At 46.2% G+C, this 26,563-nt stretch overlaps 1 protein-coding gene across 1 annotated transcript in view; it reads right to left on the bottom strand.

Moving 5' to 3' along the window:
• The window catches only part of LOC144485944 (phospholipid scramblase 2-like), a 34,433-nt gene that overhangs the window by 6,051 nt on the left and 1,819 nt on the right, over window positions 1-26,563 (bottom strand). The window contains exons 3-5 of the mRNA XM_078204020.1: window positions 23,584-23,626; window positions 21,363-21,583; window positions 10,707-10,868 (exon numbers count right to left, since the gene is read on the bottom strand). Of these exons, the coding sequence (XP_078060146.1) occupies window positions 10,707-10,868; window positions 21,363-21,583; window positions 23,584-23,626 (426 nt within the window). The remainder of the gene's footprint in view (window positions 1-10,706; window positions 10,869-21,362; window positions 21,584-23,583; window positions 23,627-26,563) is intronic.

Here is a 26,563-nt window from a genome sequence, read left to right as displayed (position 1 = left end):
TCTGAAACCAAGATCAAGCTATCCCACTCCCTATCATCCTGGTGTGCTCCATGTGCCTATCCAATAACCGCTTAAATGTTCCTAAAGTGTCTGACTCCACTATCACTGCAGGCAGTCCATTCCACACCCCAACCACTCTCTGCGTGAAGAACCTACCTCTGATATCCTTCTTATATCTCCCACCACGAACCCTATAGTTATGCCCCCTTGTAATAGCTCCATCCACCCAAGGAAACAGTCTTTGAACGTTCATTCTATCTATCCCCTTCATCATTTTATAAACCTCTATTAAGTCTCCCCTCAGCCTCCTCCGCTCCAGAGAGAACAGCCCGAGCTCCCTCAACCTTTCCTCATAAGACCTACCCTCCAAACCAGGCAGCATCCTGGTAAATCTCCTCTGCACTCTTTCCAGCACTTCCACATCCTTCTTATAGTGAGGTGACCAGAACTGCACACAATATTCCAAATGTGGTCTCACCAAGGTCCTGTACAGTTGCAGCATAACCCCATGGCTCTTAAACCCCAACCCCCTGTTAATAAAAGCTAACACACTATAGGCCTTCTTCACAGCTCTATCCACTTGAGTGGCAACCTTTAGAGATCTGTGGATATGGACCCCAAGATCTCTCTGTTCCTCCACAGACTTCAGAACCCTACCTTTGACCCTGTAATCCACATTTAAATTAGTCCTACCAAAATGAATCACCTCACATTTATCAGGGTTAAACTCCATTTGCCATTTTTCTGCCCAGCTTTGCATCCTATCAATGTCTCTTTGCAGCCTACAACAGCCCTCCACCTCATCCACTACTCCACCAATCTTGGTGTCATCAGCAAATTTACTGATCCACCCTTCAGCCCCCTCCTCTAAGTCATTAATAAAAATCACAAAGAGCAGTGGACCAAGCACTGATCCCTGTGGCACTCCACTAGCAACTGAAGAGGACGCTTTCCATACAAAGCTGTTGTTACTACTACAACAGGAAGGCAAGTCGATGGAGGATTTTCAGGCCATAGTATCAGAAAACCAAGCTCCCAAAGTGGATGTGAACATGGAGTTAGTGACTGCTATTGGCAAACTGGTGGACAAGTGCAACCAACTGATGGGCCTAGCTCCAGAAAGCTGAGACTGTTTTCAGGACTGAAACCTGTACCCACAGGTGAGGAAGAATATGATGCCAGGATGGAGCAGGCTACCCAGATGATCAGTGAGTGGCAATGCACTGACGCCGCCAAGAGACAGTGTGTCGTGGAGAGTTTAAAAGGGCCTGCTGCTGACATCGTTCGATTTTTGAAAGTTAGCACTCCCACTGCTACGGCCACCGATTATTTATCCGCTCTGGACACAGCTTATGGCACCACAGACAGTGGAGCCGACATCTTGGCCAAGTTCAGACACACATACCAGGATGAAGGAGAAAAACTCTCTGCTTTTCTGTATCGCCTTGACAAACTTCTCCATCGTGCTCTTCTTAACGGAGGAATTACGGCTGCAGACATGAATCGAGCTCAGATGGAACAGCGAGTCAAGGGTGCACTCACTCGAGACATGGTTGCTCTGCGTGTAAGGATGAGCCACACCCTGGACAAACCCCCTTCCTTCTCCCAGCTGATGCGGGAGGTAAGAGAGGAAGAAAATTGGATTAGCGCCAGAGAAGGGGTGAAAGCTACTGCCACCGCAGTCACCGCCAGTGTACCGCAGTCCTCAGTTACGTCTGAGTTGAACAGCCTACGAAATGAGGTAAGGGAACTGACTTCTCAGGTGGCCAGACTGTTGAGCGCCGTTCCAGTTACCCCTACATCTGAAAGTACGACAGCAAGGACTGGGTCCGTACAGCAAGCGCCAGAAGCTGCTGTTCGGGACACGTCGCCCCGAGTGAAAATGTCCAACCCACTGCCGGCAGGAATCTTTTGCTACAGGTGTGGGCAAGATGGGCATACAAGGAGAGAGTGCAAAGAACTCGAGGATCTGAGGAAAGTGAATCAGAAGCTGATCAAAGCAAGCAGACAGCAGGGAAACTTCTCAGGAGCCATGTGAAGGAACGGTGCTTGGTTCCGTGTGAAATACGTTCCACCCACTGTCCACCCCCAGCGAAGCAAGGCTCAAAACAGTTACCTGCAGGATTAATGGGGCCCATCTCTGGTGTACCTGTGCAAATAGAAGGAGTTTATGCAAGAGCTTTGCTTGACAGTGGCTCCCAAGTAACCATTTTGTATCACAGCTTCTACGACACCTACCTGAAACACTTACCTCTCCAGCCACTTGAAGACCTGGAAATATGGGGTTTAAGCTCTCACCAATACCCATATGATGGCTACCTGTCCATACAACTCGAGTTCACTGCCACTGTAACCGGAGTGCCGCAGACAGTTGACACTTTGGCCTTAGCATGTCCTGACCCTGTGAAAGATGACAACATTGCCGTTCTGGTGGGGACAAATACCCGGCTGGTGAGAGAGTTGTCTGAGTCCTGTAAAGAACAGGCGGGAGAACGCTTCTTGGGTACTTTGACCATACACCCCATCCTCCGAGAAGCTTATGAGACACTCACCCAGTCTGAAACAACAGAAGGGGTAGACAAGCATGGTACTGTGTGGTTTACCCAGCACAAGCCAATCACCTTGCAACCAGGATAAGTGTTTAAAGTCACTGGCCTCCCAAAGTTTCCTGGTGATTTCACAGACCAGGGAGCACTGATAGATCAGCCTATTGACACTTTTTCCCCTGAAGAGTTGTGGGTGAGGCCTGAGGTTCATCTTGCATCAGTTGTTTCCAGCAGACGCATTACTGTGACTGTGAAGAACCTATCATCCAGAGAAATCTCCTTGAAACGTGGGACTCCAGTAGCCCATATTTTTCCAGTAGCCCCTGTTCCTCTGCCGAGGGCATAGTGTGCGGATAAAGTGCAATCGAACTGACCCCTTCCTCTTTTGATTTTGGAGCCTCTCCTATGCCAGAGGAGGCAAGGAGGCGTCTCTGTGAGAGAATGATGGAGAGGAAAGAGGTTTTCTCTCAGCATGAGTGGGATGTAGGTTGTTCTAAAAGCACCAGACATGAAATAAGACTGAAGGATGCAAGGCCCTTCCGAGAGAGGTCACGTTGCTTGTCGCCTGCTGACTTTGAGGATGTGCGCCAGCACCTACAGGAACTACAAAGCCATGGCATCATCTCTGAATCGCGTAGTCCCTACGCATCGCCAATAGTAGTCGTACGCAAGAAGTCAGGGAAGGTACGAATGTGCGTGGACTACCGAACCCTTAACCTTCGAACAATACCGGACCAGTACACTGTCCCAAGGATAGAAGACGCTCTTCACTGCTTGTCTGGGAGTAAATGGTTCACAGTCCTCGACCTGAGGAGCGGGTAGTATCAAATACCCATGAGTGAGGCTGACAAGGAGAAGACCGCTTTTATCTGCCCGTTGGGTTTTTATCAGTTCGAACGCATGCCTCAGGGAATTTCAGGAGCACCGGCCACTTTTCAGAGAGTCATGGAACATACTGTCGGCGACATGAACTTTCTGGAGGTGTTGGTGTACCTGGATGATCTCATTGTGTTTGGACGAACCCTCGAAGAACACGAGGAGCGGTTGCTCAAAGTGCTTGACCGGCTCCAAGAAGAAGGTCTGAAGCTGTCGCTTGACAAGTGCCAGTTTGGCAGGACTTCTGTCACCTACGTTGAACATGTAGTGTCGCAGGATGGAATAGCGACAGACCCCTCCAAGGTAGAGGCTGGTGTCTCCTGGCCAAGACCCCAAACGGTGACAGAGCTCAGATCCTTCCTTGGATTTTGTGGCTACTATCGCCGCTTTGTCAAGGACTTCTCCAAACTCCACCGTCCCCTCAACGGACTCCTTCAAGGATATCCTCCCCGTCCCCGCTCCAAGGGGAGTCAGACTGCAAACTCACCTGACAAGACTTACTTCAAGCCTTCTGAACCCTTTGGCTCTTCGGTGGAGTGAGCAATGCGAACATGCTTTCCAAGGACTCAAGACCCGGCTCACCAAAGCCCCTGTATTGGCGTTTGCAGATCCACAGAAGACTTACATTCTGCACGTGGATGCTAGCCTGGACGGACTAGGTGGTGTCTTATACCAAGAGCATGATGATGGTCTACGCCCAGTTGCATTCATCAGCAGAAGTCTCTCGCCATCTGAGAAAAACTATCGAGCACACAAACTGGAGTTTTTAGCTCTCAAGTGGGCTATTGTGGATAAGCTACATGACTATCTTTACGGAGCTACTGTACAAGTCAGAACGGACAACAATCCCCTGACATTCGTCACAAAGTCAGCTAAACTGGATGCCACTGGTCATCGCTGGCTCTCAGCACTGTCCACCTATAACTTTAGCCTTAAGTATAGACCAGGCCGGCATAACCTTGACGCAGACTCGTTGTCTCGACGTCCACATGACAGCATGACACCAGATGATGAATGGCAAGAAATCCCAGTTCCAGGAGTGCGGGCTCTCTGTCAGACTGTGTTGAGTAGCACACGAGCAGGACACTCCTATCCATGTGTGATCGAACAAATAGGGGCTCATGTGTCTGCAGTTCCCAAGGCTTTCTGTCATACCGTTGCAGTAGTAGCTGATCAGCTGCCCACTTTCAGTCCAGCAGAGCTTCAAGCTGCTCAGAAAAGCGACCCGTGTATAGGAGAAATATGGCTAGCTGTCCATCAGAAGGTACCGGCAAGTCAAATACAGACAAACCATCCTGATCTTACACTTCTGAAACGAGAGTGGGGGAAGTGGTCAATCGAGCAGGGTCTGCTTTACAGAACGGTCAAACAGTCTGACCTACGCTTACGGCGACAGCTTGTGCTCCCCAAACAGTTCCACCGTATGATTCTGAAGTCACTGCATGACAACAATGGACATCTGGGATTTGACAAGACCTATGCACTCGTCTGTGACAGATTCTTCTGGCCCCCCCATGAAGCTAGACGTAGAGACATACTGCAAGACATGTGAACGCTGCATTAAGAGAAAGACTCTGCCACAGAGAGCAGCACCACTTTCCCACATCCAAAGTTCAGGCCCTATGGATCTTGTATGCATTGACTTTCTCTCCATAGAACCTGATTCCCGCAATGTGTGCAATGTGTTGGCAGTCACTGACCACTTCACTCGGTATGCACAAGCATTCCCAACCAAAGATCAGAGAGCCATAACGCTTGCCAGAACTCTATGGGAGAAATACTTCATTCACTACGGCCTACCAACTCGCATACATTCAGACCAGGGTCGGGATTTTGAAAGCCAGTTGGTGAGAGAGATGTTGACCATGTTGGGTGTGAGGAAATCAAGAACTTCACCATACCACCCACAAGGTGACCCTCAACCAGAGAGGTTCAATAGAACCCTGTTGAACATGCTAGGAACTCTTGAGCCCAGTCAAAAGTCCAAATGGAGTCAGCACATTGCACATCTGGTCCACGCGTACAACTGTACCCCAAATGAAGCTACTGGGTATTCACCCTACTTTTTAATGTTCGGGAGGGAAGCCAGACTTCCTGTGGACGTTTGTTTTGGCGTGTCAGCGGATGGGACCTCAACAACTTCCCACTTGCAGTATGTGTCTAAGATGAAGAAAGAGCTGCAAGCAGCCTATCAGTTGGCCCAAGCCACTTCCGCTAAAATGAACCAAAGTAACAAGGAGAGGTATGACCAGAGAGTGCGCTACCATTGCTTGAGGCCTGGGGATACAGTCCTCATTCGAAACCTTGGCCTGAAAGGGAAACAGAAGCTTGCTGATTGGTGGAGTGCAAATCCTTATGTGGTTGAGAGTCAAATGTCTGATCTTCCTGTTTATCGTCTAAAGCCTGCAGATGGTTCGGGACCCATTAAGGTCATGCACCAAAATCATATTTTGCCCCTGGGACAAGAGGTCCAATTGAGCACTGAGGTTGACTCAAAGCCTACTCCCTCTCCAAGAGCCCTCAGGCGCAGAAAAGCAAAAGAAAGGAATCAAACTCCTGAGGTTCACAAAGATGACTCCGCAGCTGATGTGCCCCTGGGAGATCAAAACTCTTCAGAGTCAGAGTATGGACATTACCCAGAGGACTTGATCATTGACAATCCGGAGGGAATCTGTGAACAACCGGAACAGGATGTCATGCCCACAGAGTCCAATCCCCCCACAAATGCTACAGAAGTGACAGAAGTCGCAGCGAGCTCAGAATCTTCAGAAGGGCTACCTGTTGTGATAGAAGAGGTAGTAACTGAGCAAAAGGAAGTAGAATCAGACAGTTCTGTTGAGGGCTCTTACACTACAGACACATCTAACATAGCCAATCCAGAACCAGAGATGAGGAGATCACAGAGAGAGAGAAAGCCAGCAGACCGTTTCCATTATACAAAGCTGGGAGAGCCGTGTGCAAAGTCTGTAGTAGTAGGACATACAAGTGTTCACTCAGCTACACCACCCACTATGCATTTTCCTGAACACTGCAATAGTTGTCATACATGGTGGTGTAACTCCTTTGCTCAGTGCTCGTCATGTATAAATAAGGTACCACTCTTTTCACCCACTATTATACCAGTCATCACACTATAAGGTACATGGTGTAATTGGTTAACTGGGTCCTATGTCATGTACTTCAGCATGGGGGCATGCTGTATTTTTGGTGGGGGGAGAATGTAAGGGACTGAGGAAAATTTGTGGGGAAGACATTTACCAGTGTTCTTTGTCCCTTGTGGGTTTCAGTGTCCTGTTTGCCGGGCGGGTGCTGTGAACAGGATGCTGTTGGTTGAGTGATGTGGGCTGGGCCAATGGGATTGCTCTGGGGGCGGGAGGAAAAAAAGGCGCCAGGAAGTGAAGCAGCTGCAGAGCTGAAGAGGGAGAAAAGCCGAGAGAGAGCTTTTCCCAGGCAGTGAGAATTCGGTTTGGAGTGAGAGGCAGCCAGGCGTTCCCCTGCCTGTTCTTTTCATTCCTGCCGAGGAGGACAGCCTTCAGCGCACTCGACCTACGTTGCTGCACAGATAGCTCGCGGCACCTCTGCCTCCTGCGGCATCATCTTCCACACGTGTGTCTCTTCTGGACTGTGTGTGTGTGTCGTGAGTAACTGGCGGGGACTATACAGTCCAACTGGAACAGTATCTACAAATGTGTTACTGAAGATGAGTTTCCCCATGTGTGCACCAACAGATGGGCCCCAACGGTTATAGATCAGAGCTCACTGTTTTATGTCTGTTAATTCTATTTGTTATTAAATTTATTTTTGATATTCCGATTACAGAACTGACATTTATGGGTAAACAGAGAATTAGCCAAATCAACATCAACCGCTAGGAATTCGGGATCCTGTTGATTGAATATTTAAATAGTAGCCCCATATAGTGGTCAGCAGGGGGTTACATAAATAATTAGACAGGCAAATCATTGATGGTGATGGACAAGATTATGAAAGCAAGCTGTTGGTTTGGCACCATATGTCTTGAGATGTCACTGATGACCAATTTCAACCCAAATGGCTCTGTTCTGAATTTCCGAGGGCTTTGAAAATGAGATACAAATGAGAACAAAGAACAATACAGCACAGGAACAGGCCTTCGGCCCACCAAGTCTGCGCTGATACACTGTTTCTCTTCCTCTGTTCACGTGCCTATGAACATAGAACATAGAACATTACAGCGCAGTACAGGCCCTTCGGCCCTCGATGTTGCGCCGACCAGTGGTACCAATCTAAAGCCCCTCTAATCTACACTATTCCAATATCATCCATATGTTTATCCAATAACCACTTGAACGCTCTCAACGTTGACGAGTCCACCACTGCTGCAGGCAGGGCATTCCACGCCTATGAAGATACACCTTAAACATTGCCAACGTGACCTCCACTGGCAGTGCATTCCAAACACCCACCACTCTTCTTGGCTTCTTGCCTTGACAGAAGAATCCATGTTCTACCTGCAATAGTTTGTGCTGCAGATATTGCAGAGTTGTTAAAGTAGTCATTCCTTTTGACCCAAACCGTTTCTACAAAGGTTTTGCACACAGGTTGTTGTAATCTCTATTGACAAACCCCACGCACTGAACTCGGTGTGTCATTACGTATATCCACGTGAGAAGTCATTGCAACACAGTCATTTTTCTAAAGTCATGCAATTCCAAATATCCAAGTCATGAGTCATAATCATATGACTCTCCCTCTATGAACAGGGAAGTATCTGTTCACCTGCTGAGCCAAGCAAGGACATGGGCGGCACGGTAGTAATGGGCGGCACGGTAGCACAGTGGTTAGCACTGCTGCTTCACAGCTCCAGGGACCTGGGTTCGATTCCCGGCTTGGGTCACTGTCTGTGTAGAGTTTGCATATTCTCCTCGTGTCTGCGTGGGTTTCCTCCGGGTGCTCCGGTTTCCTCCCACAGTCCAAAGATGAGCGGGTTAGGTTGATTGGCCATGTTAAAAATTGCCCCTTAGAGTCCTGAGATGCGTAGGTTAGAGGGATTAGTGAGTAAATATGTAGGGATATGGGGGTAGGGCCTGGGTGGGATTGTGGTCGGTGCAGACTCGATGGGCCGAATGGCCTCTTTCTGTGCTGTAGGATTTCTATGATTCTAGAACAGTTAAGGAATTAAGGTATAACTCAGAAATTGTTGTTGGCCACCCAGTGGTTAACATTGCTGCCTCACATTTTCAATTCCTGGCTTGGGTGACTGTGCGGAGTCTGCACGTTCTCCACGTGTCTGCGTGGGTTTCCTCCGGGTACTCTGGTTTCCACCCACAGTCCGAAAGACATGCTAGTCAGGTGTATTGGCCATGCTAAATTCTCCCTCAGTGTACCCGAACTGGTGCTGGAGTGTGACAACTTGGGGATTTTCATAGTAACTTCATTGCAATGTTAATGTAAGCCTACTTGTGACACTAATAAATAAACTTAAAATTTTAAAACATTTAAACTTTGTTCTGGCTAACATTTATTACCCGATGAAAACAGTTTGAAGTGATGTTAACCTGAACTTCTCGGAAGAAACTGGGCAGGTGGACTCTTAGCCACCGGGAGCTGGAGGGTTCAAATGTCGACCTACTGTCTTAAGCAGGCAGTGAGGATAGGATTAGAGTTAACCTGTCCAACCTGCTGAAGGTTGGTGAGGCGCTTTTTATCCGATTTATGTTGGGTCTTGATCTTCCTGATTAGCTGCTCTCTCCAGAAGGTCCTCTTTCACATCAACAAGGTGCTTGAAATGGGTGAGAAGTTGTGGAAAGATTTAGTGTGCTGGTTATTAGACCATAGGAGCATAAGGTATGAGGGCTGAAGCAGGCAATTCGGCCCATCGAGTCTGCTCCACCATTCAATTAGATCATGACTGTTCTGATATGATAATCCTCAACTCCACTTTCCTGCCTAATCCCCATGACCCTTGATCCCCTTACTGATTAAATATCTGTCTCTCTCAACCTTGAACATGCTTAATGAACCAGCCTCGACAGTCTTCTGCAGTAAAGAATTCCATAGATTCACTACCCTCTGAGAGAATAAATACCTCCTTATCTCTGTCTTAAATAGGCGACCCCTTACTCTAAGATAATGCCTCTGGCCCTATTCTCTTCCACAAGGGGAAACAACTTCTCAGCATCTATCCTGTCAACCTCCTGAGAATCCAATATGTCTCAATAAGGTTTAATCTTTTTCATCTGAACTCCAGTGAGTACAGGCCCAACTTACTCAACCACTCCTCATAAGAAAATCCCTCTGTACCTGGGATGAGCCTGGTGAATTTTCTCTGGACTGCCTCCAATGCCGGGATATCTTTCCTTAAGTAAGGGGAACAAAACTGTTAAGTATATCCCAGGTGTGGTCCTGTTTGTTACGTGGTATTTTCTCTCATTTCTCTTTGTAGGACCGACAACAGTGATTGCACTTCAAAACCTTTTTACTGGCTGCGAAGAGCTTTTCGGCATCCTTTGACCGTAAAAATCCAAGTGTTTTCTTTCTTTCAGTGTTTGTGAAACTGACTTTCAGCACTCTGCAATGTCTGCGCAGGGTCTGCACCTTCTCCCCATGTCTACATGAGTTTCCTCCCGGTGCTCCGATTTCCTCCCACATTCTGAAAGACGTGCTGGTTAGGTGCATTGGCCATGCTAAATTCTCCCTCAGTGTACCCGAACAGGTGCCAGAGTGTGATGACTAGAGGATTTTCACAGTAACTTCATTGCAGTGTTCATGTAAGCCCTACTTGTGACACTAATAAATAAACATTAAACAAAATTTTGCAATTGACAAACAGCAGTATTATAATTAGATGCAACATATCTTTCTTCGATGTTCAACAGACACCAACATCTAAGTTTAAAGTTTATTTATTAGAGTCACAAGTAGGCTTACATCAACACTACAATGAAGTGACTTTGAAAGTCCCCTAGTCACCACACTCCGTCGCCAATAATTAAATGCAATATTTTCATTTGTTCCATCCGTCTAGAGTAGGTTCATCGATTATTGGGAGGAATGAGGAATAATGCCGAGGTGTAACTTTTAGGAGGGTAGTTGTATGATGAACCTTCTATTTGACTGATTCCATGCTTTCGTTGCAATTCCGAAGAAAAGGCTATTTCAATCTCCCCAGATGCTGACATTACCCAGCACTTTCTGCTTTTATTTCAGATCTCCTGCATCTGCAGTATTTTGCTTTTGCTTTATTTGTACCAGTTGGACCAATGTAAAAAAAACACACCTCTGGCATCCTGTAAAGGGGCATACCTTAAAGTTAATTGAACGACCGCAGCTAGTGAGACAGCATGGACCATGGATCTTCAAAACTGCATTTTTGTTTTCATCTTGGATTACGAATTTCGGCAAGCATGGGTGCCATACTTGGGCAACGTATCCTATGGGTTCACCAGGTGGTGCTTGCACCTCCAACTGTGAATGAGCAAAGAAAATAAAACTAAGTCACACAAACAGTAGCATTTCAGTATTGGAATTGCTGTTCCATGGGTAAGTAAGCAGTCCCAGCTCAAAAACGTGCTGAAAATGTGCCGTGCCAGGAAGATGGCATCGGAGGCAACTTCTTGCGAGCTGTGCCCACAAGAACTCTAATTCCTTCTTTTACTCATATTCTATGCTTCTAAATCTCTATTTTAACTCTTTAAAGTCTTCTATCTTTCTCTACACCCTTGCTATGACTGTAACACTGCATTCTGCACCCTCTCCTTTCCTTCTCTATGAATGGTATGCTTTGTCTGTATAGCGTAAGATACAATACTTTTCTCTGCATATTAATACATGTGACAATAATAAATCAAACCAAATCAAAAAATTCACAGGCATGGTCCCAAGGGGAGGAACTTCATGAAGGTAGATTGGAGAAGTTAGGATTGTTTCCCTCAGAGAATGAAAGGCTGAGAGGAGGTTTGAAGGAGGTATTCAAAACCTGGAGAGGTCTGAACAGAGCAGCCAGGGGGAAATTGTTCCTGCTTATGAAAGGATCAAGAATGAGGGGACACAGATTTAGAGAAATTTGTAAAAGAAGCGGAAGAGATAGGAGGAGAAATTTCTTCTCACAGTGAGTGGTTAGGGCTTGAAATGTACTGACTGCGAGTGTGATGTAGGTAGATTCAACTGAAGCATTCAAAGGGGAATTGGACCGTCATCTGGGAAGGAAGAATGGGCAGGGTAATGGGAGAAGGTGGGGCGAATGGTGCGCTGCTCAGTAGGAGTGCTGGTGCAGACACGATGGGCCAAATGGCCTTCTAGTGTGCCATGACAATTCTGTGATTCTGTGAATTCTCCATCATTGAAAATCCCAACCACAACCTGGGCATTCTCAGGCGGTGTCATAGTGGTATTGCCACTGGATTAGTAATCCAGACGTCCCGGACAAGATCGGGGGACCCGGGTTCAAATCCCACCATGGCAGATGGTGAAATTTGAGTTCAATAAAAACCTGGAATTAAAAGCCTAATGATGACTATGGAACCAAAGACCCATCGTAAAGACCCGTCTGGTTCACTAACGTCCTTTAGGGAAGGAAATCTGCGGTCCTTACCTGGTCTGGCCGACATGTGACTCCAGATCCACAATAGTGTGGCTGACTCTCAAATGCCCTCTGAAATTCCATGGTGCCGCAGTGTGGTGACTTATTGCAAGCTGTGCCCAGCACACCCTCTAACTCTGTCTTTTACTCTTGTTCTATGCTTCTAAAACTCTATGACTGTAACACTACATTCTGCACCCTCTCCTTCCCTTCGCTATGTCTGGTATGCTTTGGCTGTATTGCGCGCAAGAAACAATACTTTTCACTGTATACTAATACATATGACAATAATAAATCAAATCAAGAAATATAGGGCAGTTAGGGATGGGCAATAAATGCTGGCCCAGCCAGCGAAGCCCACACCCATAAATTAATTTTAAAAATTGTTCTGTTGACAGGAACATGAGTATTATTCACTTCATGACATGTTGAGATGCACAAATACTAGCAGGTTATTATTAGCTTCATGTACAGTTCCTGTTTACTTAGTTCGGAGTAGCTCCAATCCCAACTATTGCCAAATAAACGTCAACATTCACCAGCGTTACGTAAATTCTTCATGGATAGAATGGCGTAAAGAATTGTTTGGACTTTATATGATGTCACAAGGAACAAGTTGGGACAGGACATCAAATTTTATTTACAATTAAGAAGAGAAAGAAAACGCACTAATGGCTTCTCATTGACTTCTGGGAGTATATAACAGCAATTAAATTTTAATTGAACTGAATGCATTCCTATTTGTACCAGATGGACCTTGTGGGATTAAAGTGGAAGATTCGTTTAACCACAGACTTGTGTTATCAGCAGAGTTATATGTTGTATGTCACATAGTAAATTCCCCTAAAGTGAAGTAAAGCATCCTCTCAATTACTGTTAAATGGTACAGACTAACGTTTATAATATAGTTTTCAGTACTCAATGCTATTTGTCACTAATCTGTTTAGCTGTCTTTGATTAATATCAGTCTCATCTTTCCAATACAATTTTGTGCTATCAACAAACTCAAACATCCTCGAACCTAAACTTTGATTGGCTGCTGGCTAGAAGCCATCACAACCAGCCCACAATTTGGAACAGAACCCAGATCCAATGGACGGGATATTATGGCCTCGCTTGTCCCAAAACCGTAAAATCCCACCCGAATTCAACGGATCTTTCCATTGTCCGCCTCTCGCCCGCTCCAATTCCTGTGGCGGGTAGGACAGTAAAATTCCGGCCAGTATCTTTCCATTCAACAACCATGAACCTTGCCTACCTCCCACAGCTCCTATGTCCTCCTGACCCAGTGCAGGTCTGAGCGTTGTCCCACCGAGCAGAGGCTTGTCCTATCCATAACTTTTAAAACATGAACGGTTATCAGTTTGGAATTCTCTGGAACTAACTTTTCCTTTAAAATGGGCACCGATGGGCTGCAAAAGGTGGCGGTTGTCGGCTAACATGACCCTCGGTCTGTAGATTCCAAATAATCTGCCATATTGTCTCGAAAGGACAAAAGGACATTCCAGGCTAACGTGGTGTAAATGCCCACATCCTGACAGCATCCGTCCTGCATTCCTGACTTGAACCAAGACAATAATTGTTTAAAACAGGGTGGATGTCTGCAAGTGGAAAGACCCAGGATTTTGGCTAATTAACTTGGAGGGTTATAGGTAGGCCTAAAAGGTAGGGATATGTTTGGCACAACTTAAATCCCATGCCTTTTTTGAAGAGAGCTGTGAAGGAGTGACACTGTAAGTGCTGTCTGCAAAACGACTCAGAACAACTGTAGAAACGGCAGCTACAGATAAGGCAACAACATATACGCCTTGAATCAAAGCAGAAAAAGCTGGAAAAACTCAGTAGGTCTGACAGCATCTGTGGAGAGAGAAACAGGGCTAACACATTGACTCTTCAGAGTTCTGAAGGACCAAATGGAAAGATGCTTTAAGTGCTGTCTGAAGAGGATGTCGGCATCCCCGGCATTTATTGCCCACTCCAAATTTTGCCCCTGAACTGAGTGGCTTGCGAGGCCATTCCAATGGCAGATAACAGTCAACCAGATCGCTGTACATTTGGAGTCATGTGTAGACCAGGTAAGAACATTGGTGAACCAGATGGATACAACAATGGCTTTTAATTCCAAATTTTTTTATTGAATTCAAATGTCATCTTCTGCTGTGATGGGATTTGAACCCAGGTGCCGGGATGATTACTCGTCCAACAATAATTCCACTGCGCCACAGCCTCCCGATAAGGTCTCCAAACCTGTTCCTTTTCAATCCACCACTAAACCAACCTCTTGGGACTGCAAGTGATCATCTTTGTGATCTGCTAAAAATCCATCTCTTCAAGGGAATCCTGCAATAACTCTGAGTGGCACAGTGGCACAGTGATGAGCACTGCTGCCTCACAGCGCCAGGGACCCGGGTTCAATCCCGACCTCGGGTCACTGTCTGTGTGCAGTTTGCACGTTCTCCCAGTGTCTGTGTGAGTTTCCTCCAAGTGCTCCGCTTTCCTCCCACACTCCAAAGGTGTGCGAGTTAGGTTGATTGGCCATGATAAATTGCCCCTTAGTGTCAGGGGGACTAGATGGGGTAAATACTTGGGAGCTACAGGGATAGGGCCTGGGTGGGATTGTGGTCGGTTCAGACTCGATGGGCTGAATGGCCTCCTCCTGCACTGTAGGGATTCTATGATTCTTTGATTCCAGCTATTGGATCCACCTGGACTACACTTCAGGAGTGAAAATGTCTTCTTCAGACTATGCTTACTTTCGAGATGAGGCAAACACATGACTTCTGAATTATTATTTTGTTTATAACTTGTAAAATTGCACTATTCTCTCTGTTTTTCCCGTGTGCATGTCTCTGTGTGTGTGTGCATGTCTGTGTGTGTATGTGTGTGTGTGTGAATCAGTGTGTCTGTGTGTGTGTGTGTGTTTGAGTGAGTGTGTGTGTGAATGAATTTGTGTATGAGTCTGTGTGTGTGTGTGTGAATGTGTGTGTGTGTGTGTGAATGGGTGTGTGTGTCTGTTTATTATTTTGTTTATAACTTGTAAAATTGCACTATTCTCTCTGTTTTCCCCGTGTGTGTGTCTGTGTGTGTGTATGTCTGTGTGTGTGTGTGCATGTCTGTGTGTGTGTGTGTATGTCTGTGAATGTGTGTGTATATGTGTGTGTGTATCAGTGTGTGTGCGTGTGTGAATCAGTGTGTATGTGTGAATGTGTGTGTGTGTGTGTGAATGGGTGTGTGTGTGTGTGTGAAAGTGTGTGTGTGTGAATGGGTGGTGTGTGTGTGTGAATGAGTGTGTGTGCGTGAATGTGTGTGTGTGAATGCATGTGTGTGTATGCGTGTGAATGGGTGTGTGTGAATGTGTGTGCGTGTGTGTGTGCGTGTGTGAGTGAGTGTGGGTGTGTGTGTGTGTGAATGGGTGTGTGTGAGTGAGTGTCTGTCTGCATGTGTGTGTAAATGAGTATATGTGTGTGTGTGTGAATGAGTGTGTGTGTGTGAATGGGTGTGTGTGTGAATGAGTGTGTGTGTGTATGTGTATGAGTGTGTGTGTGTGAATGGGTGTGTGTGTGAATGGGTGTGGGTGTGAATGGGTGTGTGTGTGTGTGTGAGCGAGTGTGTGTGTGAGAATGGGTGTCTGTGTGTGTGAGAATGGGTGTGTGTGTGTGAATGTGTGTGTGTGTGTGTATGTATGTGAATGTGCGTGTGTGAATGCATGTGTGTGTGTGCGTGTGTGTGAATGGGTGTGTGTATGAATGGGTGTGTGTGTGAGCGAGTGTGTGTGTGTGTAAATGGGTGTGTGTATGAATGGATGTATGTGTGTGAGTGAGTGTGTGTGTGTGAATGGGTGTGTGTGTGTGTGTGTGTGAATGAGTGTGTGTGTGAATGTGTGTGTGTGAATGTGTGTGTGTGTGTATGAATGAGTGTGTGTGTACATGTGTGAATGTGTGTGTGTGAATGTGTACGTGTGTGTGTGAGTGTGTGTGTGTGAATGGGTGTGTGTGTGTGAGAGAGTGTGTGTGTGAATGTGTGTGTGTGTGAATGTGAATGGGTGGTATGTGTGTGTGTGTGTGTGAATGGGTGTGTGTGAATGTGTGTGTGTGTATGTGCATGTGTGAGTGAGTGTGTGTGTGTGAATGGGTGTGTGTGTGTGTGTGTGAATGAGTGTGTGTGTGAATGTGCGTGTGTGAATGTGTGTGTGTGTGTGTATGAATGAGTGTGTGTGTACATGTGTGAATGTGTGTGTGTGAATGTGTACGTGTGTGTGTGAGTGTGTGTGTGTGAATGGGTGTGTGTGTGTGAGAGAGTGTGTGTGTGAATGTGTGTGTGTGTGAATGTGAATGGGTGGTATGTGTGTGTGTGTGTGTGTGAATGGGTGTGTGTGAATGTGTGTGTGTGTATGTGCATGTGTGAGTGAGTGTGTGTGTGTGAATGGGTGTGTGTGTGTGTGAGTGAGTGTGTGTGTGTGTGAATGGGTGTGTGTGTGTGAATGAGTGTGTGTGTGTGTGAATGTGTGTGCGTGTATGTATGTGAATGTGCGTGTGTGAATGCATGTGTGTGCGTGAATGAGTGTGTGTATGGATGGGTGTGTGTGTGAGTGAGTGTGTGAATGGGTGTGTGTGTGTGTACATGTGTGAATGTGTGTGTGTGAATGCGTACGTGTGTGTGTGTGTGTGAATGGGTGTGTGCATGTGTCTGAGTGAGTGTGCGTGTGTGTGAGTGTGTGTGTGTGTGTGTGAATGGGTGTGTGTGTGAGAGAGAATGTGTGTGTGAATGGGTGGTGTGTGTGTGTGAATGAGTGTGTGTGTGAATGGGTGTGTGTGAATGTGTGTGTGTGTGTATGTGCATGTGTGAGTGAGTGTGTGTGTGTAAATGGGTGTGTGTATGAATGGGTGCGTATGTGTGTGTGTGTGTGTGTGTGTGAATGGGTGTGTGTGTGTGTGTGAGTGAGTGTGTGCCTGTATGTGTGTGTGTGTGAATGAGGATGTGTGTGAATGAGTGTGTGAATGAGTGTGCGTGTGTGTGTGTGTGTATCAGTGTGTGTGAATCAGTCTGTGTGTGTGTGAATGTGTGTGTGTGTGTGAATGTGTGTGTGTGTGTGAATGTGTGTGTGTGAATGTGTGTGTGTGTGTGAATGTGTGTGTGTGAATGCATGAATAAACAATCTTCTTTATTTAAACCCATGATGGCTTGCTGCTGGTTATACAAATTGACTGCAGACTCAGGGGTGAAGAAATGCACACATCTTCCTCTTCAAAAACATTGTCATAGAATCCCTACAGTGCAGGAGGAGGCCATTCGGCCCATCGAACTTACACCAACAACAACCCCTCCCTATCCTGAAACCCCATGTATTTATCCTGCTAATCCCCCTGACACCAAGGGGAATTTAGCATGGCCAATCAACCTAACCTGCACATCTTTGGCATGTGGGGGGTGGGGGGGGCAAAACTGGAGCACCCGGAGGAAACCCATGCAAACACGAGGAGAACGTGCAGACTCCAGACAGACAGTTACCTGAGGCCGGAATTGAACCGGGATCCCTGGCGCCGCGAGGCTGCAGTGCTAACCACTGTGCCACTGTCATTGTACACAATAGGGGAAGGGAACTGGGTTTCAGTTCACTCTCATCCTTGTCCATAACAGGATACTCCTGGATTATCACTCGAATTCCACTGAGCCATGGCTGCTCTAACTGATATCTATACCATTTGAGAATTAATGCAAATTTAATATCCGGTCTTAGGGATGCCCCATTAAGAAAAATGAACAGGAAATCAATTGCAGGCAAATTAATTAGTCCTCAATTGTTGGTTCACTTGCCTTCTGGAATGAAGATTTAAAAAAACATCTCTTACTTTTTCAGGTCTTTATTACTTCATCTCAGAGTGGCGCACGGAACCTAAGGAAGGATGTGCTGGCCTTGGAGGGGGTCCAGAGGAGGTTCAGAAGAATGTTCCCAGGAATGAAGGGTTTATGAGGAGCAGTTGAGGAGTCTGGATCTATACCCGATGAGTTTAGAAGGATGAGGTGGGGATCTAATTGAAACTTACAGAATACTGAGAGGCCTGGATAGAGTGGATGTGGAGAGGATGTTTCCACTTGTGGGAGGGACTAGAACTCGAGGGCACAACCTCAGAGTGAAGGGACACTTCTTTAAGACTGAGATGAGGAGGAATTTCTTCAGCCAGAGGGTGGTGAATCTAGGGAACTCATTGCCACAGAAGGCTGTGGAGGCCAGGTCATTGAGTGTCTTTAAGACAGAGATTGATAGGTTCTTGATCAATAAGGGGATCAAGAGTTACAGGGAGAAGGCAGGAGAATGGGAATGAGAATCATATCAGCCATGATTGAATAGCAAAGCGGACTTGATGGGCTGAATGGCCTAATTCTGTTCCTATATCTTATGGTCCTATGGCCTTACATGATGTGGAGTTCCACTAATTCAATGGGATGGGCATTAGTGATGCACCCACATAAATGAGGATTGCCCTCCTTGTGTACAGATATGACCAGATCCCCACAATTCTAACCACAGGGAGCTGGAAGTCATGCTCCCCCAGAACTTCTGTGGCATAAGTAGGAACCAAGAATCATGGCCTTCTAGATTAAACAAACCGATTAAGGTCATGAAAATCACAAGTAGGTATTGTGAACATCAGGGTCACAGCACCAGTGTCTTGGGACCTCCGCTTGTCACAGTTATGCAATTGAAACAATTCCCATGTACCATGATCTCTTCTTTGTTATTATTTAGCTGATTATTAATCAGTAAACATTAATCATTCTCAAAACATCCCTAGAGTAGCGTGAGTCGACGTTACTAACTATGAAATTCTTACCATTGAATTTCAAAGGGAGAAAACTGTCTAACTCTTTTTGTTTCCTTCATAATGGGTCAAAATATAAAGGGCGGAATTTTCCCGTCCCGCCATGGGAATCATAGTGGGTGGGACAGAACCATGCAAAGGTCTGTTGACCTCGGGTGGGATTTTCCAGTTTTGGGGTGAACGCGGCTGGAAAATCCCACCCAAAATGTTTGTATAACTTCTATCTCATTGCAAGCATATGCGATGGTGGCATATGTGCTAATAGCACTAGGCTCATAATCCAAAGGGTCCAGAAAATGCTCTGAGGAACATTGGTTCAAATCCAAACATGGCAGCTGGCGGAATTTAAATTGAATTAAAACATTTGGAATGCAGGGCAGCACGGTGGCACTGCTGCCTCACAGCGACAGGGACCCGGGTTCGATTCCGGCCTTGGGTCACTATCCGCGTGGAGTTTGCACATTCTCCCCATGTTGGTGTGGGTTTCCTCTGGGTGCTCCGGTTTCCTCCCACAGTCCAAAGAGGTTAGGTGGATTGGCCATGCTAAACTGCTCAGGGTTATGGGGATAGAGCGGTAGGGTTGGTGGGCTTGGGTAAGATGCTAAGTCAGTGCAGGCTTGATGAGTTGAATGGCCTCCTTCGGCACTGTCAGGATTTTATGGTTTATAAATCTACTCTCTGTAATCGCAACCATGAAGATATCATTGGTTGCCATAAAACCTCATCACGGTTCATAAATCTCTTTCGGTAAGGAAATCTGATCCGGATGTGACTCCAGACCCACAGCAACGTAGGGTTGACGCTTGCATTCAGCAAGGGGTCAATTCTATTTTAAGACATTAGACTGACTTCAAAGTGCAAGGAAGCTGGTCATCTCTACTTTCCAATTGTGTTCCCTCAATATATTTGTTGTCAGATTGATGTTGGAGTACTGGGGGTAAATGGCTTGCTTCGAAAGAGGCATTGGATGGCAATTCAAAGTGGGTGAAATTAGTTTTGTAAATTAAAAAAAAAGTTTTACAATCTCAGGAGGTTCCATACACTTTACAGCCAATGAAGTACTTTGGAAGTGTGGGCACAGATATAATGTAGGAAATGTGGCAGACTGTCTGCTTCAACAAGGTCCCACGAAGAGCATCAAGATAGTGGCCAGATGATCAGCTTTGTTCTAGTCATGTTGATTGAGAAGAAATGCTGGCCAGGACAGCAGGGTGAACTATCCTCCTCTTCTTTTACAACAACAGGATCTAAGTTTAACCTATCATCTGTAAGACAGCACCAGCTCCAATCATATAATATTTTCCCTGCTGCTGTATTGTACCATCAGCCTGGATGCGGGCGGCACGGTGGTACAGTGGTTAGCACTGCTGCCTCACAGCGCCAGGGTCCCAGGTTCAATTCCCGGCTTGGGTCACTGTCTGTGTGGAGTTTGCACATTCTCCCCGTGTCTGTGTGGGTTTCCTCCAGGTGCTCCGGTTTCCTCTCAGAGTCCAAAGATGTTCGGGTTAGGCGAATTGGGCATAATAAATTGCCCCTTAGTGTCAGGGGGACTAGGTAGGGTAACTGCACGGGGTTTTGAGGATAGGGCCCGGATGGGATTGTGGTCGGTGCAGACTTGATGGGCCAAATGGCCTCCTTCTGCACTGTAGGATTCTATGATTCTATGATCTTGTACTTGGCTTCAGGAATGGGACTTGAACCCACAATCCTGGAGGCAAGGGTGCTGCTAGTAAGCCACAGCTGAGCACAATAGAAAAGCAGGCTATAAACTGGACGCAATGGATAGGAAAAGGGCATTGGGGTGCAGATGGTAGAGGGAAATCGATGACACATTGATCAGCCAAGGGCAGGAACACTTTATGAAGTGTAGCTGATGAAGTGGAAAGGGTCGAGAGTTCCAAATTTTTAGGTGTCCAGATCACCAACAACCTGTCCTGGTCCCTCCAGGCTGACGCGATAGATAAAAAAGCCTTCTACTTTCTCAGGAGGCTAAGGAAACTTGGCATGTCCACTACAACGCTCACCAATTTTTACAGATGCACCATTGAAAGCATCCTTTGCGGATGTATCACAGCTTGGTACGGCTCCTGCTCTGCCCAAGACCACAAGAAACTACAAAGGGTTGTGAACGTAGCCCAGTCCATCACGCAAACCAGCCCCCCACCCATTGACACTGTCTACAGTTCATGTTGCCCTCAGAAAAGCAGCCAGCACAATCAAGGACTTCACACACCCCGGACATTCTCTCTTCCACCTTCTTCCGTCGGGGAAAACTTACAAAAGTCTGAGGGCACGTATCAACCGACTCAAGAACAGCTTCTTCCCTGCTGCCATCAGACTGTTAAATGGACCTACTTTATGTTAGATTGATCTTTCTCTACATCCTGACTGTAACACTATATTCTGCACCCTCTCCTTCCCTTCTCTATGAACATTATGTTTTGTCTGTTTCCCACTACATGTGACAATAATAAACCAAATCAACCTTTAATTTGTAATTTTATAGAAAGTGATAAAAAAAAAGATGAATCACCACTGTCCTTTCAATCAATCACTGACCTTTTGCAAACAGCACGGACACCAGCAGCTGGTACATCGCTTCGGCCGTCTCATGCGTATTACTGCTGTCCCCATATTGTCCACGATGTTAATTTTGAAAGATCGCCGTGGGCCACAGAGTAGTTTGCAGCAGAAGTTAGATATTTCAGTGGCAAAGTAGATCTGTTGGCCAATCTTGTTCTTGACTTCATATTTGTTGCTCATCTCAAACCCCAGCACGGCTGAAAGACATTTGAAGCAGCTGTTAAAAGCTGTGTGCTACCAAGGAAACATGCCCCTGGAATATTGCAGCGGTCATTTTTGGAATCCTTTCATGAGTTCAGAGACCTTTACGTCATTTGGGTCCCATTAATAAGGGGTTGAGGAAGGCCAACAAATCAATATTTTATTCCTCTTACAGGAGTCGATGGCCTAGTGGTTTTATCGCTGGACTATTAATCCAGAAACTCAACTAATGTTCTGGGGACCTGGGTTCGAATCCCACCGCGGCAGATGGTGGAATTTGAATGCAATAAGTAAAACCTACAATTAAAAATCTATTCATAGAATACCCACAGTGGAGAAGGAGGTCATTCAGCCCATCGAGTCTGCATCAATAACAATCCTACCCAGGCCCTATCCCCATAACCCCACATATTTACCCCGCAAATCCCTCTAACGTACGCATTCTGGGACACTAAGGGGCAATTTAGCATGGACAATCAACCTAACCTGCACATCTTTGGACTGTGGGAGGAAACCAGAGTACCTGGAGGAAACCCACGCAGACATGGGGAGAACGTGTAAACTCCGCACAGACAGTGACCTCAGCCGGGAATTGAACCCTGGAGCTGTGAGGTAGCAGTGCTAACCACTGTGCCACCGTGCCGTCCCCTACTGATGACCATAAAACCATTGTCAATTGTCGGAAAAACCCATTTAGGGAAGGAAATCTGCCGTCCTTACCTGGTGAGGCCTACATGTGATTCCAGAGCCACAGCAATGTGGTTGACTCTCAACTGCACTCTGAAATGACCTAGCAAGCCACTCAGTTCAAGGGCAACTAAGGATGGGCCATAAATGCTGGCCCAGCCAGCGACACCCATGACCCATGAATAAATTTTTTTAAAAGGTGGATGATCGGTCAGGTTATTGGAAGCATTCAGGATGGAACAGTGAGAGCAGAATCTCAAACAACAACCAAATGCAAAAAAAACCCCATCTGTTCCCCATTTCCCTCGTTCCTTGGAAGTGGTAACTTAAGCAGATTTCCAATACTTTGGTACGTTATTCATTTGTGAGCCTAACCATTGAGGGATATCACAGCAGAACCTGAATTCACCCTCCCCTGACAGGCTCACATGCAAGACTTCCACATTGAACCTTGGCTGGTCTTATTTCCCTTCCGATTCCAGGGGCATGAATGACAATTGCCTGTGTCCTGGCATTGGCCTGCCGAAAGCCACTCTCGCCTTTCCTTGAGCACAGTTTTCCACGTGTGTTGTTGACAGCATCTGAGTTTCCGCTTTGCTGCAGGTAACGCAGTGATGACCAACGTTTCTAGCCGATGTGTTTTTCCCAGCTAACCCTGATGCCAGTCGGAGTAAGCTATCACTGACGTTCCATAGTCGGTGAGTGGACAAGTGAGCAAGCTGGTGACATTTCTAATCCACTGCCCATTTTATTCTTGTGCTCTTCACTGGGATAAGAATGCTTGCTGCTGCTCAATAACTATTGCAACACAGGGCAAACAATATGAATATTGGGTTACGCGGAAAAGAGCAGGAACGTGAACATGGGGCATGTCAGATCAGCCATGATGCTATAGAATGGTGGAGCAGGCTCAAGGGGCCGAATGTCCTTATGGTCTTTTGGTCTTACCACAGATTTTCCTATCAATACAGTATGTTTAAAGACAAGTGACAACATTTCTCAGAGTAGGGCACAGTGAGTGGTGTTATTTAGGAAACTATCACACATATTGTGCCAGCACCGTGTGACAAACTACACTGAGGGGAGCCTGCTGATCTGCCTTTTATTTTGGTGTTGACTGGGGAATAAATGTCCAAAATTCTGGGATGGGATGTCTATGATGTGTAGGACTTTCATACTCTTCTTGAAAGCTCTTACCTACACAAGCTGTTTCAACTTTTGGGGAGTGAAAGAAAAACGTAAGTACAATTCAAACTGGAACTGAGGTTGATGTGTTGATGCTAACTCGCACACATTGACAATCACTTACCTTCCACTAACTCCAACTGCTGATGAATCAGAAGACGATCTACCTGTGAAACAACAGAGATTAACTGATTTTCTATTTTTTTTTCATATGTAAGCATTGCTGCCAGGTGGTAGGTTGTTTCTGGGAGATACTACTTTATTAAGTGTTGTTTTTGTTTCTTGAGTTGTGTGATATCAAGGCAGGACTTACTCAGTTAATGGTAGGGTGTTGGGGTGAGTTATAGAACAAGGAGATCTACGGGTGCACGTTCATAGCTCCTTGAAAGTGGAGTCACAGGTGGACAGAGTGGTGAAGAAGACATTCGGCATGCTTGGTTTCATTGGTCAGAACATTGAATACAGGAGTTGGGATGTCTTGTTGAAGTTGTACAAGACATTGGTAAGGCCACACTTGGAATACTGTGTACAGTTCTGGTCACCCTATTATAGAAAGGATATTATTAAACTAGAAAGAGTGCAGAAAAGATCTACTAGGATGCTACCGGGACTTGATGGTTTGAGTTAGAAGGAGAGGCTGGATAGAATGGGATTTTTTCCCTGGAGCGTAGGAGACTTAGAGGTGATCTTATAGAGGTTTATAAAATAATAAAGGGCATAGATCAGCTAGAAAGTCAACATCTTTTCCCAAAGGTAGGGGAGTCTAAAATGAAAGGGCATAGGGTTAAGGTGAGAGGGGAGAGATACAAAAGGTTCCAGAGGGGCAATTGTTTCACACAGAGGGTGTTGAGTATCTGGAACAAGTGTCAGAAGCAGTAGTAGAGGCGGGTACAATTTTGTCTTTTAAAAAGCATTTAGACAATGACATGGGTAAAATGGGTATTGAGGGATATGGGCCAAATGCGGGCAATTAGGACTGGCTTAGTGGTTAAAAAAAAAGGGTGGCATGGACAAGTTGGGCTGCAGGACCTGTTTCCATGCTGTAAACCTCTATGACTCTATGACTATATCTTTCACGCTTTGCACCTTTCATGAGATTGTTTTGTATGCTTGCTAGATAATGGATGTAATAATCCAGCATAAGGACATGCCCCTATAAGGCCACATGGTCGACATAAAACCACACTGGCACCTGATGCAGCTATATAAGACCCTCGTCAGACCCCACTTGAGGTACTGTGCTCAGTTCTGGTCGCCTCATTATACGAAGGATGTGGAAAAGATTGAAAGGGTGCAGAGGAGATTTACAAGGATGTTGCCTGGATTGCGTGGCATGCCTTATGAGGATAGGCTGAGGGAGCTCTGTCTTTTCTCCTTGGAGAGACGAAGGATGAGAGGAGACCTATTAGAGGTATAAAAGATGTTGAGAGGCATAGATCGGGTGGACTCTCAGAGGCTTTTTCCCAGAGTGGAAATGTCTGCTACGAGAGGACACAGGTTTATGGTGCTGGGGGGTAGGTACAGGGGAGATGTTAGGGGTAAGTTTTTCACACAGAGGGTGGTGGGCGAGTGGAATCGGCTGCCATCAGTGGTGGTGGAGGCGAACTCAATAGGGTCTTTAAAGAGACTCCTGGATGAGTACATGGAGCTTAATAGGATGGAGGGTTATAGGTAGGTCTAGAAGGTAGGGATGTGTTCGGCATAACTTGTGGGCTGAAGGGCCTGTTTGTGCTGTAGTTTTTCTATGTTTCTATGTTTGTGTCTTCTCCTATGTGTAAACAACAGAGCTGCAGTGAAAGGAGATACTGTGGGGAGATCTTTCCTGTCCTGCCCGCCACGGGAATCGCAGTGGACGGGGGAGCAGACCATGCAAAGGTCTGTTGACCTCAGGTGGGATTTTTCGGTTTTGGGGCGAGCACGAGAAAATCACGCCCTGATTATCCATTTCATTCCTTTCAGCTTGCAGTGGGGCACTTTTATCCAAAGCTGCTCTTGAGGACAAAACAGAGTGCGGGATTTTCCAGCTGCGCTCGCCCCAATGCTGGAAATTCCCGCCCAAGGTCAAAGTCCTTTGCATGGTCCACTGAATTTTCTGTCCCGCCTGCTACGATTCCCATGGCGGGCCGGACGAGAAAATTCTGCCAAGAATGTTTGACTGGCATCCCATCCCCTTCTTTAAACATTCATTCCCCCCACTGCTGTTGCACAGTGACAGCAGTGCATACATCTGCAACTTCACTGTAGCAACTTGCCAAGGCTCCTTCAACGGCACCTCCCAATCCCACAACCTCTTACATCTAGAACAGCAAGGGCAGCAAATGCACAGGCCCACCACCACTATAGCAAGTTCCCCGCCAAGTCACACCCCATCCTGACTTGGAACTACATTACCATTTCTAAACTGTCAAAACCCCGGAACTACCTTCCCAACAGCACCGTGGGTTTCCCTGGTCTACAGTGGTTCAAGACAGTAGCTCACCACCACACTCCAGGGCAATTAGTGATGGGCAATAAATGCTGGCCCAAGCCAGTGATGGCCACATCCCATGAACGAAGAATAAAATGGCAGAGCATTGGTTGCTGGGAGTGCAGGCAGAGCTTTGGGATACACATGCCGTGTGATTCTCCATCTGTTAACAAGCACAGGGAGAAAATCTTAAGGAAGTATCCTGCATTTCTTGTTTAGTGCTCCTGTTGAGGAAGGATCCATGCCATGGGTGCAATTTCATGAAATTCCTGCTGATGTTCCAAAAACATCCCCATCTAATATTGATACAAGAACAACACGCTTCTACTTGTGATCAAAAACCCACATGTAAGTAGACATTCTAATAAACTTGTACAGTGACTGGATCCTATGCTAAATTCTCCCTCAGTGTACCTGAACAGGCACGGAGCATGGTGACCAGGGTATTTTCACAGTAACGTCATTGCAATGACAATGTAAGCCTACTTATGACACTTATAAATAAACTTTAAAAAATGTTACTATCAATGATGTGTCAAGAATTATACCCAAATCCTTGTTGTTTTCCTCCTCTGCCAGGGTTGACCCTGATGCACGATTAAATCACACGGGAGGCTAGATTGTACCCAGGAAATAA

This window comes from Mustelus asterias, chromosome 3 (genome assembly GCF_964213995.1).
Source record: "Mustelus asterias chromosome 3, sMusAst1.hap1.1, whole genome shotgun sequence".
NCBI classification, from domain to species: Eukaryota; Metazoa; Chordata; class Chondrichthyes; order Carcharhiniformes; family Triakidae; genus Mustelus; species Mustelus asterias.
This window is presented reverse-complemented; position numbering and strand designations above follow the sequence as displayed.